This window comes from Dermacentor andersoni, chromosome 1, assembly GCF_023375885.2.
Source record: "Dermacentor andersoni chromosome 1, qqDerAnde1_hic_scaffold, whole genome shotgun sequence".
In the NCBI taxonomy this organism is placed as follows: Eukaryota; Metazoa; Arthropoda; class Arachnida; order Ixodida; family Ixodidae; genus Dermacentor; species Dermacentor andersoni.
Window position 1 is genome coordinate 313231011 of NC_092814.1, and position 13508 is coordinate 313244518.

General features: G+C 42.5%; 1 protein-coding gene across 3 annotated transcripts; it reads right to left on the reverse strand.

The window, feature by feature from the left end:
- Positions 1-9848, reverse strand: LOC126547890 (uncharacterized). 3 transcript variants are annotated; one of them, XM_055063386.1, is made up of 10 exons: positions 9670-9848; positions 7122-7150; positions 5968-6427; positions 5057-5119; positions 4647-4709; positions 4500-4559; positions 4189-4391; positions 3799-3958; positions 2969-3103; positions 1-2575 (listed from the first exon to the last, which is right to left on the reverse strand). In XM_055063386.1, exons 2-10 carry the CDS (start codon positions 7125-7127, stop codon positions 2565-2567), a joined length of 1161 nt encoding a protein of 386 aa, XP_054919361.1. In that variant the 5' UTR covers positions 7128-7150; positions 9670-9848; the 3' UTR covers positions 1-2564. The 3 variants fall into 3 exon arrangements, with proteins under 3 accessions (XP_054919361.1, XP_054919362.1, XP_050051879.2); XM_055063387.2 differs by lacking the exon at positions 9670-9848 and having other exon boundaries at positions 5968-6165; positions 6238-7507; XM_050195922.3 differs by lacking the exon at positions 9670-9848 and having other exon boundaries at positions 5968-7507.
- Positions 9849-13508: the final 3660 nt, after the last annotated feature.

The following is a 13508-nucleotide window of genomic DNA, read 5'->3' on the forward strand; positions in this document are numbered from 1 at the left end:
TTACACCTTTCACTTTTATTCACAGTAAAACAAAAACAAGCAAAAAACAGTGGGCTTTGGTCTTGTGTTATCACAGTAGAAGAGCTTCTGCATCCAGAGAACAAGCACTGCAAAGCCTATCTCCAATGCTTAAGACAAATAGCCTGCAAGTGGATGTAGAGACACCAGCTCTAGTGCATCAGAAGAAATCTAGAAATGTTGGGGGTGATCAGCAGATCAACTCAAATCTTTACACATTTTCTAGGAAACTATTTAGTAAACCTAACACAAATACAACACCAAGCACTAAAAGTATACAACTGCAAAGCACGATATGATGAGACTTGTCTCTTGCCACCAGAAACAATAAATATGGGCCCTTTCATTCACAGAAACATAACGCCGTGAATCTGTCACAGCCGTTATTCTCGTCAAGCACAATATCCGTACAAATGGACATGGTTAACGTTCAATAGCTTCTATATATGCAAATAAACCTCTAAAGCAACTTTATTAAAAGATGAGTGCATGAGACACATCTAAAAACATTTAAAGACATTAAATTCAAACATAAACACAACGAGCTCTGTTGCATCAACCCAGTTACAAAGTGAATGCATAAAACATATCTAAAAGTTCAGTTTTATGATGTCAAATTAAAAACCACCAAGAAAAACAAGCATAGCTGGGACATGTGGACCAAGCCCACCATTAGCTTGCAGATTCTGACTAGATTTCACTAAATATATATACTCCAAAGCACAATATGATGAGAGACTTGTCTCTTGCCACCAGAAACAATACATAAGGGCACTTTCATTCACAGAAACATAATGCCATCAATCACAGCCCTTATTCTCGCCAAGCACAAGAATATCCGTACAAATGGACATGGCTTCGACATATGCAAATAAACCTCTAAAGTAACTAAAAGATGAGCGCATGAGACATACATCTAAAAACATTTAAAGACATGAAATTTCAACACAAAGACAAGAGGCTCTACTGCGTCAACCCTACTACAAAGTGAGGGCATAAAACATCTAAAAGTTCAGTTTTATGACATTAAATTAAGAAACACCAAGAAAACCAAGCATAGCTGGGACATGTGGACCATGCACAGCATTAGCTTACAGATTCTGACTAGATTGCATTAAACATATACATAATTGCACACAGGCCACCTTGTTTCAGCATAACCAATAAAGGGAACTACACACTACCTCAAAAAAAAAAAAGAATGCAGCCACTGCCACTCACGATGGGAAATACTGCATTATATAGTAAGAGAAGTTGAATAAGGAAATTTAACATTACTATTGCTAAGAATAAAAATGTATCACAACATCATTTGCAAGAGAGAACAAGTCATGTAAGAGCTGTTGAGCTTACTATCAGTAAAGTGCTTTAGTTATCACAATACAGCCACTAATAGCACTTAGGGAGTGACTAGTATCCTAAGCTCTGCAAAGCAGTTGAGGGCTTTATTAGCATATTACAATACAGCTGCAGCACGAGAATTTAACTTATAGAACTATTTTCACAATATCTGAACATTAAATCCAGCCAACAGTGCAAACAAAAAACCACGAACTTCACTATGTGCACAACTGCAGAACAAAGTTCTGTCAGGAGCTTAAAAAAAAAGTGACCTCGAGTATGAAGTTACTTGCTTAGAAATACAGAACTCTGCATTCAAGAGTTTGGTAGCAAAACTTATAACACAGATACTGCCTCAAAGTGCTAGAAGCTGTTACAAATGGTAAACATACATGCAAGAGCAACAATATTTAGCCTAAATTCCTATTTATAAATGTGCACTTATTGGTTCCCCATCCTTGCTCAAATTAGGCGAAAAGAGCATTTTATGGTCTGGATCATTCAATTTAATACATGGCAGTTACTTAACTGGCCTTAAAGTAAACAATGTAAAGTTGCCTTCGTTTCCAGGAATGCAAGCTGCTTCCAAAGTGGCACTAGCATAAGCTTGTGTTGCTGCCTGAAGGCAGGTACCGAAAGCAGCAATGGAAGGAGAGTTACCGTGTGTTCCAGAGGAGTGGGCAATACGTGGAAACTAGACCTGTACAGCTTTTACAGCTGACTAGACATTTTCACCTATCTCGTATGACGGCAACAGTCTCCAAAGCACTTGGTAACAATGCAACAGAAACTGCACATGACTTTGAAGATCACAATAACAGTGGATAACACACATACATTATACTGTGGACACAAGTCAAAAGTCAAACTTGCAATGTCCTTTAGTTCAACTGTATCTTTAAAAAAATTATTCATCAAATAAAAAGAAACACTATGTTGCCCATAACCTCAAATGCCTAAAGTGGATGCTATTTGCAAAACACGAATTGTGACAGCACCCTTCACATTTTTTAAAGGAATGGTATTATACTGAAGTGTGGAGGTGTCACATGGGTTGAGAAATACCACCATGAGTTGTGGTTCAGCTGGTTGCCAACAGTGCATGGTCCTTGTCTTTGCCATTGGCCATCTGCTGCCATCAATATCCACACAATGACCAAGGAGTCAGAAGCTGGAAGCCTTGGACCTCTGCCGTGGTGACAGTTTCAGTCAGTATCTGAAACAGCAAACATGCCATGACAAAGACGATTGTCAGAAGCTACTTGTGAAATGCGATTTTTATAGGGGTCTACTGTGTAACATCTCATTATCATGGTTTAAGTCAGCTGAAAAGTGGCAACATACATTTCTACACGACTAAGAACAAGGGCAGCAACAAAGAGGGTAAAACAAGTAAGGCACTTTGGGGCCTTTCTTCCGAGCCAGTTTGTGCAGTGTACAGGAGCCTGGCAGAAGATTATACGAAGAGTATAAAAGTTGGTCACAAGCTCAACACAGAATTCACCATATCGGCTGCTTAGAACACTTACACATTAGGAATACTGGCACAATGTACATTTTTGTGCACTGTTCAGGATTTTACATGCTGCCACAATGTGAATTCCATTACCTGCTGCCTGCTCAAGTTGTCTTTGCTTTGACTTCTGAAACTTGGTGGCAAGGCGCTCGGGAGCATGCCGGAGCCATGATTTGACAGAGGCCTCAACGTCAGCAGCAGTTGCATTTGGCGCTTTGCGAGCAGCATCTGAAATTTACAAGATTCCTTAAATCATCTCGACAATAACAGTTGTCTTGGTGAAAATACAAATTTCAAGAGTCGTACACAGTCTGCTGAACCTGCGAAAAAATTGAGAAATAAATTACTGCCTACTCAACGCCCTTCCACACATTATAAATTTGTTATATTGAATAGAGTTGGGCACTTCAGTTGCACTTGCTTTTTCAAACGATAATGAGGCAGAACACCAGCCAAAACGGTCTAATGATTGCTTTGCATTTTTTATTTAGGCTGCCATTTCAATCACCTAACACTGCCTTGCACTGAAAGGCTGCATAGTGATCTTACACTCTATTTATGCCCTTTGCTTTTTACCCAACAAACTGTAATATTTTAAGTTTTTAGCTTGTGAAGCTAAGCCTGGACCTTTAGAGTGTTACCAAACTGTTCATTTTTTTACCATGTAGGCTTTTTTAGTCAACATTAAAATTTAAGTACATAGTGAAACTGCAGCATCCTTGCAGTGTTGAAATATGCAACCCATAGCAATGGTGATAACTGACACTGCAAGCTTACAATATAGATAAACAGGCAGCATTTAAAAAAAACCAACATTCGTATATGTATGTGGCAAAAATTAGAACAAGGAGCATGTTTTCGTTTTTCCTGAGTAAGGCTAATTCTGCGTAAAACACAAAAGTAAGATGTATTATAGAGCACACCTGTTATGGCTTTAGCAGTCTTTAAGGCGGAGAAGCTCAGTTTTCCTTTTCGACCCATCCAGGAAAATTGTGCCGCAACCTCGTCCGCGATGCAGTATGACAAGATTCTTTTTGTTGCCCAGTAGGCATCTTTCCCACCGAGCTGGGTCAACTCATGAACCTGTGTACAAAAGAGAAGAAATTCTTTTCAACAATGAAACTTGTTGGATGATGTGAATGTTTTGGAATATGAAAAAAAGTATTAAGTCATAAAGCAAGTAAGCAATGTACGAAAAACCCATGACATTCTTGATATTGCAAAAGTTTGGTGTTTCAACATCTTGAATATTCATTATGAGTTCGATAAATTGAAACAGGAAAGCAATGAAAAAAAAAAGAAACATAGCTTACCAGGATCTTAAATTTTCCAGCATCGAGCTTGTCGTCAAACTCTTGTAGTTCTTCAAGACTGCTTAGTGGATGGCTTAAGAGATCTGCGCACTCTGTGACTGAAGAAGTAGGTAGCATATCGCACAACTTGTTCAGGGTGTCTGCTTGTTGTTCTAGCATGAAGCGAAGCGTGTTCAGCAGTCGTAGTACATGCCGCTGGAAGTCTGAAAAACATAGTAAACAAACGCTGTTAAAACTTAATAGGATTCAAGAACATTTTAAGCAAACCATTCTACTGAAAACTGCATTCATATCTTTCAAAAGGTGCGTACTCTTCTCTACACAACAATGATGAGGTGTGTTTTGTGGCCGTTCTTGTTCTATCTGTTCACCTGAAAAGTACAATTTCAATTCATTAGTAGTTTGGGGTAAATGGCTAACGATTTATTTAACTTTGACCTTCCTTATCTGGCACGTACCTGCATCAACAGAGTGGTTATCAGACATGCCTTGTGGTGAGTTTGTCTCCGACAACTGGGTCCCTGCAGTGTGAAAGAAGAGAGCAGTGAGCCGCTCCACTTGTTGGAAAATATGATATGCAACAGATAGTGACAAAGAGCCTAGCAGAGCAAAGAAAATTACCAATAGCAAAGGTTTACTAGTTCAATTATAAAACTGAATTATGGAGGTTAACATATTTTGCTTCATCTTACTTCTACAATGCTTGAGAATTCATCTATGCATGGCTCTTAAGAAGCTTTACAGCTATCTGTGGTTCTAACCTATAGGTTAGAACCACAGAAAGTTAAATTTGTTACACACAAAAAATAATAAATATGCACATAAATCTTAATTTTGTAATGAGGCAGCTGTATATGTGTGAGAATACCTGGTGTGCCTTTGTCTCCTTGGCCAAATGTGGGCAGACTTGTTGCTTCACTCGAGGTTTTTCCTAGAAAGCAATGCATGTAGTCCATCACGTAAAGATTCCTATTAGCATTAATCACAACCATACACTAGCCATGGAGCGCAGTATACTCCTATATAAAACAAACTTACAAGAGCTCCAGTATTTATACTGAACTTCAAAGTTACAATTCCGCAGTTCAGTGTTGCAGGATGAATTTCCTTTGTAGCAATCTGCTACATTGCATGAATGTCACAGTTCTATTCATGCTATACTCCATGATAAACATTTCTGACAAGTGAATAAATGCCAGAGGGGCAACTAGCAAAGTTTCGGTGTATACCTTGTTCACACTTGTTGAAAACATATGCTGACTAGACATTCAGTGTGAAATTGAGAGGAGGCGTTCCAAACTTTGCTTCTATTTTACTATGGAGTTGGCAGTGCATTGCTGAAACACAGGGGAAGGGCGAGACGGATGAAGCGCTTCGTCCCATCTCGTCCTTGTGTGTTTCAACCGTGCGCTGCCACCTTCGTTATGAATTATTACCAACATGCCCACTCGCCCGTCATTTTAATTTTACTTTTTGGAAATGCCCTTTGTAAATTTAAAAATCCTGTTGATAATGGCACATGAGCATTGTTAAGAACAGGCTAGCTACGAATGCAGCTACCAGCCTGCATTTCTCCTCGAACGAGCAGTTCTTCATGGCTGGTATGCAAATATTCAATGCAGATGAAAGAAAGGAGGTGGTACATTGTAACATCGGAGGGTTGAGAAAAAATTGGCCTCATGAACCAACTGACTGCTTGCAAGGCTAAAGCTACGTCCTTAATGCAATGCAAATCACAGCTGCATCTTGAAAAGTAATGGCAAATACATTTTACAATACCAGACGGAAAATTATTTGGAATGGCTGGCAGTCTTGGCTGGCTTGTGGCAGTTTCTCCCTCCTCCTCTTCACTGTCAGAGTTGCTCCAGGCTGCTGGTGGCCGTCTACGCCTCTTCAATGGGGGCATTTCAGTTTCACTGGCCAGGTCTGAATGGAACTGACTGTCATTTAGCTTTTTCCGGGCATGTTCATAGGTAACTGAAAAAGTGCAAAATGTGATCAATATAATCACCCCTGGCTTAAGACTTAAGGTGACTGAAATGCGCTTACCAAACAAACCTTTCACAGCAATTTCATACTGCTTCCACCATGACTGTGGTGGATGCTGTTTCCGTGCCATTTTCCCAGCCTTCTCCACTTTTACATTATGCGGCCAGACACACATGCTCCCGGTGACCCAAGTAGTTGGCACAATTTCAACCTCTTTAGAGGCAGTGAACTCCACAATGGCATAGCTCATCTGGAAAAGAATTCTGAATTGTAGTGCCAGCATTGCACAAAACAGCACTTCCTAATTTTTTGTCAAGAAAGCATTTTAACTTTTCAAACAGTACAAATTTCCATTCCTAGAAGCACACTGTTGCTTCAAATAAGAATAGTACCATGGAAACTATGTATATAACTCACCATTACATGCTCAATCATGATCAGGCTTTCACAATTACACAATAGCAGAGAGCTAATCAAGAATTAAGTTGAACATAGAACCTGGTCTAGGAGAAGCATGTTTCAAAATCATTTTTCAAGCTTTGTCAAGCTATAGCTCTGTGTTTGGCCAGAAAAGCCAGAAATCTACCTATACGACAAAAACATTGTCATGTTGGCTGTTCAAAAATAAATTTTGCACCAAGATGCCTTCATCGCCAGATGATAAAACCTGAAGTCAAAACATCGTTGACAAGCCATAGGAAATGTATTTGCAAATGAAGCCAGACCTTTAGAGTCAGGAGAGATTAAAAGTTTACATGGGCAACAGCACAAAACAAGCTCCACACTTCAACTTCAAAGTTCATGTAATATTGCTGTGCTAAATACCAAAATAAGATGCTACATAGTGAGGCCACAACAGTTTTTATAGAACTGTTGTCAATGGTCCTGCTAAAACGCTTCAAAGGATCCCCACGTAAGACGCTTGGAAAACAATCTATACTCACCAACATTTCTTGGGAATCGAAACGAGCAGCTATGAGCCAACAAAAGAAATACACATACTTTAGAACAGCTGCAGATGCCCAAATTTCTCACTATTGTGGCACTGTCTAGTGGCATGAAGAATTATTTTACAACAGCCAGAAAAAAACTTCCAGTCAGGCCTCTCATTCACTACCACACTCATACAAGAGCTTGTGTGAAGGCAAACAAAGAGTGTTCAGGGAAAAGTCAGCACCAGAGCAAGTTCCTCACTGCTACAAGGAAAAAGCACAGAACACGACACTAAAATGAGCCAATCTTGGAACACATACTAAACGGTATGCAACTCTGGCATTACTACAAACTGCTTCTTCCATGGGAACTTGACCATTTTTCGCACATTGCTCACAGGCCACACTTTGAGGTCTGAAAGATCTGAAACAATGTAAATATCAAGTCTTGAAGATTCAAAGGGGTGTGCGTAGAAATCATCTTTATGCAAAAATTCTTGACCAATGATGCAAATCTCTTCTGTGCCCCTCATGGAAGCAATGTTTCTTGCAATAATAATATCTTCACCCTGCATGTAGCAGTTGTCTGGCTCTTCTGTGCTCAGCACAAAATTTTGATACTTCAGAGTTTTGAAGCATGGAAGACAGCATGTAGGAAGGAGTGGACCATTTTCACAAGGTTGTCTGGGAATAAGACCATGTCGCCTGCAAGGCACTTCAGAAGCAGCTGAATTTGCCTCTGCCATTCTATTTGCAAGTTGTTGTAATGGTTTCCCATGTTTGCGAAGGTGCCTCTTTAATTGCTTCATATTGTTTTCAAAGGGAAACGCACTGAAGCAGTCCAATGCACCATGGCATTTGACGTCATCAGACAAGTGTGACAGGCAATGGACATTGAATGACATGTGCTCTTTTCCATACAAATGGGCAAAACTGGCAACAAAATGTTTCAGAAGTTCCCCGGCATAGTCAGCATGATGCATGCACAACTGCTTGTTAACCAAAATTGACAGCGAGGCATGGAGAAGCAAGAAATGTTTATAAATGTCATCTGCGAGAATGCCGTTGAGAAGAAGAGGCCCTGTGTAGAGCAGAAGAAGCCTAAATTCAACAGCCTTCCATCTATCTAACTCATCGACACCCCTAGGCTTACGTGGAAATTCGTGCGGGATGTAGAGACGCAAGGCTGTGCTTTGCTCATTGAAAGTATGACGTTGAAGTGGTCCCAGTCGAACATTTAAAGGACCTGAAAGCCACAGGGAAAAAAGCTTTTTCACAACACCTAACAGAACAACATGCATATAGTCGAGAGGAACATCACACACAGTGTCAAGAGGCAACTCAACAAGAATTGATGTTCCTCTGTGATGCTCGGAGTTGTGCTGCTGTCTGAAGCTAGCATCTGTGCGGAGGGGACAGTCTGAATCGGGGAACACAACCTTGCCTCCAATGTATGCACCCTCAATGCAGCACTTGGGACAGCCACTGTAGCCACTGTGGCCTTTGGTCATCATTACAAAAGACCGTGCTGGCGCATCACAAACAAGAGCCTTCAGACAAACTTCGATTGGCTTGCCATTGACAACAAGCCCATTCGCCAGCAAATACTGCAACTCATCAACGAAAGCTCTCAAAAAGTAATTGGATGAATGCGGCTTTGAAGGCCCCGCATAAGCCCCAATAACAAATGGCCCGAAGCCCTCACCACAGTTACTAACTCTACATTGTATAGGCCAAAGTTGCATTCTTGAGCTTTTTGCAAGGGGCAGACCATCTACATTGACAATGAGTGAAACAATACTAGGAGGGTCTTTCAGGAATTTCAACGAATGTTTAAGCCCGGAAGCGAGACCAAAATGACAATATTCGCCCGGAGACAGGGCCACCACGGGGTACTCGGTGTTTTCTAGTCGCGGCGTTTTGAGGAGTGCACGCGCGTCATCAGGGAGGTCAAATTCGGAAAAGATGCTGTAACGTTTATGCAGCTTCAATAGCTGGTTTAATGCTTTTCGCTTGATGTTATTCTCAACTGCCCATTGACGCAGTGCCTCTCGAAAGCTTTCTTTTTGCGGTGCTACTTCATCTGATGAAACAACGGGCACAGAAGAAAAATGCAAGTTTTGAGATGAGGCTCCAGGCAAATCATCTGAGTCACCTGACGAACTATTTGACGATTGTGTGGAATCGGCATCACGACTCGCGAAATGTGCGATTTCATGCGAGCCACTAGTAGAATCACTATGCACAGCTAAGTCATCATGTTTGGCAACTGCCAAACGTTGTGGCTCTTCTCGACATGGCTGGGTGGCGGAGGCCGCACACGCATTGTCTCCCAAACACTCCGGCAGAGCCCACAAGGGATCAATTAGCAGATGTGTCCTCCGTGCTTCCCGCGATGCCTTCTCCGTAACGAGCTTTTTACGAGGCCTCTGCATGTTTATAGAAATCCTAACAAAATTTGATAGTCACAACTGTCACCTGGCTTCTAGCGACTACAAGCAAGAAAGCACTGGTTGCATACAAGCGATCACAGCCTTGACAAGCGCGCGGTCCCGCTCACCTTGGTCACGTAATCTTCAGACAAGGAGCTCGTCCACGGCCGCAAGTCGGACACGGGATCTCCAGTCGCGTAGAACCTCTACCGAGCGCGAAGCCAGGTACGCAGTTCTCGAAGAGGAAGTTGTTGAAAAGCCCGCGAAAGCACAAACGAAGGAAATGGCGGCCGTCCCCTACAGCGTATCCCGCGCAGTGACTGGTGGCAGTGATGATGATAGACGCAATTTTAGTTTTAAAACAACATAAACGTAAGTTCAATAAAAATGTGTAATAACTCCACTGTATATAATTTAAAAGTTAGAAAATGCGGTAACAGCAAATTTACTAGCAGCTGAAATGAAAAGCAGTGGCGATTAAACAGTGGCGGCCCACGTTTATGGATGGCGGCGGCAGTTATAACAGTTGGCAACTATGATCAAGTAATGGCGGCGCGCAGCAAGAAATTGTAAACACGCAAGTGTACTGCTGGTACGCACTGTTTAAGAAATGCGTTGATAGTCAGATTTTTTTAAATCATTTATTGCACGTTACGTACTAATAATAAAGAGTGGCTGGCTAAACCGTCACGTAATGTTTATTGCGCTGACGAGATGCGGCCTCTTGCCTGTTCGATTGAAATATTTGGAAGTTTTATTTCATGCGCGGTTCCCCCCCAAAAATAATGTACGTATACAGTTCTCAGGGTTTGAAACGTGACATTCGCATGGCATGGCATCCGGCGCCTTTTCCTTAGCCACTAGTGAGCATTGGGGATCATTGGGATGCTGAATGCAGTTACATTGCAACACAAAGGCACGTATACATACATTCGATGTAATGCAAAAAATACATGTACGCGCTCCGTGTATCCATCGCTCAGCACCATACGTTTTCTCTAGGGCTGGGTAACGTCCAAACCGAATCCCTCCCAAATTGTGGAATAGCAGGCTAGAGGAACTTCACCGAGTCTGACTTCTCGAGACACCTTTCTGGCATTGAAAATTCTCTTTTACCTAACTGTGCTTAGGCTCCATCAACAGAGCGCTACCTGCGTGTCAACTTAAGGGCTAATCTGAGGCATATAACGGTAATAAAGCAGCAAAATTAGCGCTAATGGCACACGGTTGGTCGACTCATTATTTCTGTTTCAGCCTCCGGTACATGCGTAGTCAAAAGATCTGATGTCAAAAGATCTGATGGCAAGCTGCGCTAAGTTACACGACAAAATGCAGTCCGGTTCAAAAACGTAGACCTATCTACAAGGCCATACAGATATATGTTTTCAAACTTATATGTGATAAAACGACGCACTCGGGTGGGACGGGAGGCGACGTCCCTTGGCGGTCCCTGGGTTATCCGGTTTGAAAACATCCGCTATGAATCCAGTAAGGACATCCCTGGGACGGCCGAGAAAAGAACCAAACGGACGTTCCGAAACAGCCGAAAACAAACGTCCGCTGGCTGTCCTACGGACGTTGGGTTTTGGACGTGGACGTTCGGCTTTAGACGGGACGTCCAACGGACATTCATGGCCCATTGGGTAACGCGGGACACCCAGTATAGCGACAGAAAATATCAGACACAGATTCAGCGAAACAGCATCTTATTGTGCTCTGCCTAAACACAGAGATGATTCCGCGCGTATCTATTAAAAAAAAAGAAGGAAAGAACAAGGCTGCTAAAAGAACAGTCGAACATGCGTGGCAGGTGTCACATGACTTCTAGAACATAGTGGTGGTCGTGTGATTCCGGCGCTCGGTGAATATCCAGTGTGGCAATCGGTGATAGTCGGCGTTGAGGTTTACCGTGAGCAGGATCATGAGCAGAGCGATGGACTTCAGAGTCAAGCCCATGACCAACTGCAAGAGAGACAGTAATGTAGTATGCGGGGTGAAAGATGTTTTGTTTTCCGGTATACTTAAAGATAGCCCGTTGCAGGCAACGTAATTCTACTCCTTGACCTGGATTATTCAGAGACGCGCTTGCACGAGAAATCGAACCACATATGAAGCAAATTAATAAAATCACTACTTAACCTCTTCATTAATTACTTCACAGCCCATATTGCAATTTACGAATTGTAGCTGTTGAGTTTACAAGGCGTATCCACTTGGGATGAATTTCAAGAATGAACACCAGCTTGGAGACATGTGCCATCAAACTCACCGTAAAAGTGCATTGTTCTTCCACTTAAATTTTTAACAAAACGCTTTTTTTATGCATTGATCCACAAAAGTAACTGGAACGACCATGAGCAAAACGAGAAGAAGGTGAAAGCAGGAGCCTCGTTTTCGATTTGCTCATCGTCTTGAATTTTCGTCTCCCGCCTTCCCCGTGTTTTCCCTGGTACGACCATGTATTTCGTCCCACCAGTTTCGAGAAATAATATCTCGAAACTGGCGTCATACTGGAGATTAATTTCAAGTGTATACGTCTTGACAGCTCACGAGCTACAATTCGTAAATTGCAATATATTCCGTAAAGTATTCAATTAAGAAGTTAATTAGCTCACTTTTGTTAGTTAGCTGAAAATGTGTTTCGACTTTTCGTGCTAGCAATGTCCGCCGCTTCGAATAATACAGCTCAAGGACAACGATTATGTTATCTGCCACAGGCGCGATGCTTTACAAATTCCGGAAAACCTAAAAGAATGATCACCCCGTATAGTAGTCCCAAAAGTTGGCGCATGTGAAATGCGGTCTAGGCGCGATGCTCCGACTTTTCCCTCTCATTATGTATCTTTCCTTGGTAATTAGGTTTAGCAGATATAACGTTTTCATCGTCCTGAAATACCTGCAGTGCGTTTCTTACACACAGCCCAACAATCAATACACACGAATTCTAAATCGATAATCGTCCACGACTGTAATGAGCTGATCGCGGCGATATACCGCGATCATTCTGCGCGCACTGACGTCATAGCTCGATAAGGACCCGATTACTTTCGCACGTGATCGCTCTGTGCGCGTCAGTGATGACAAGGGAGGGTGGGGGGTGTAAGTCATTAAGCGCATGGAGGCATCCCGCAGCGCGAGAACATCAGATTCAGCAAAGTCTTACCAGCTGCACGGGTCCGACGTCAATGAGGTTGGTGAGCACGGCTAGGCTGATGCCCGAGGTAGGCAGCACGAGGGACGTGGAGGCGGCCACCGTCACCGGTACGGCGAAGTAAAGTGGGTTGCACGGTGTTGTCACCGCCTGCGTTTTACGGCGTTGTCACGAGTAGCACGTGTCCCGCGCATTATCGTGCGAGGAGAGTGCGACATCATCAGTTTGTCAGCAAACTTCGTTTTGTCAGTTTCATAGCTGCACTAACTGTCTTCTTCAGGCGCAAGGCTGAGACTACTACAGGCAGCAGTGGCAACTGCATATGCTAACAATGGCACTCGTGAAACATTCCATTAATTTACGTAGAAAAGCGAGAGAGAACAGATCGGCACTAGCGCTTCTATGCGTCCATACCTTTTCGATTTCAAAACCGGACATGTGCAGCGCAAATTCGGTTATGGACGAATGGAATATGATGCGTTAGTCGGCGCTATGCGTGCAGCGATATTTTTGGAGTTCAATAACAGCAGATGTATAATGCACAATGTCAGACACGTTACATTGGATACACATACGTTACTTTGTCTTAAAATGCGATGCAAGGGGCAGAACAAAAATGTTTACACGACTATTCCGTCACCTCGTTCTACATGTCGCGAAGCGTCTGTGGCGGTTAGTCTTGCTTGGGACAGTTGTATCTAGGCGTGTACTGAGCCCTAGTGAAACATAGCCCACCACAGTCCAAGCAATCACTCAAGGTGTCCTGTTGTCCTGTCTCTAGCGTCTGAAACGAGAGTTGTGTGAATATGATTTAGC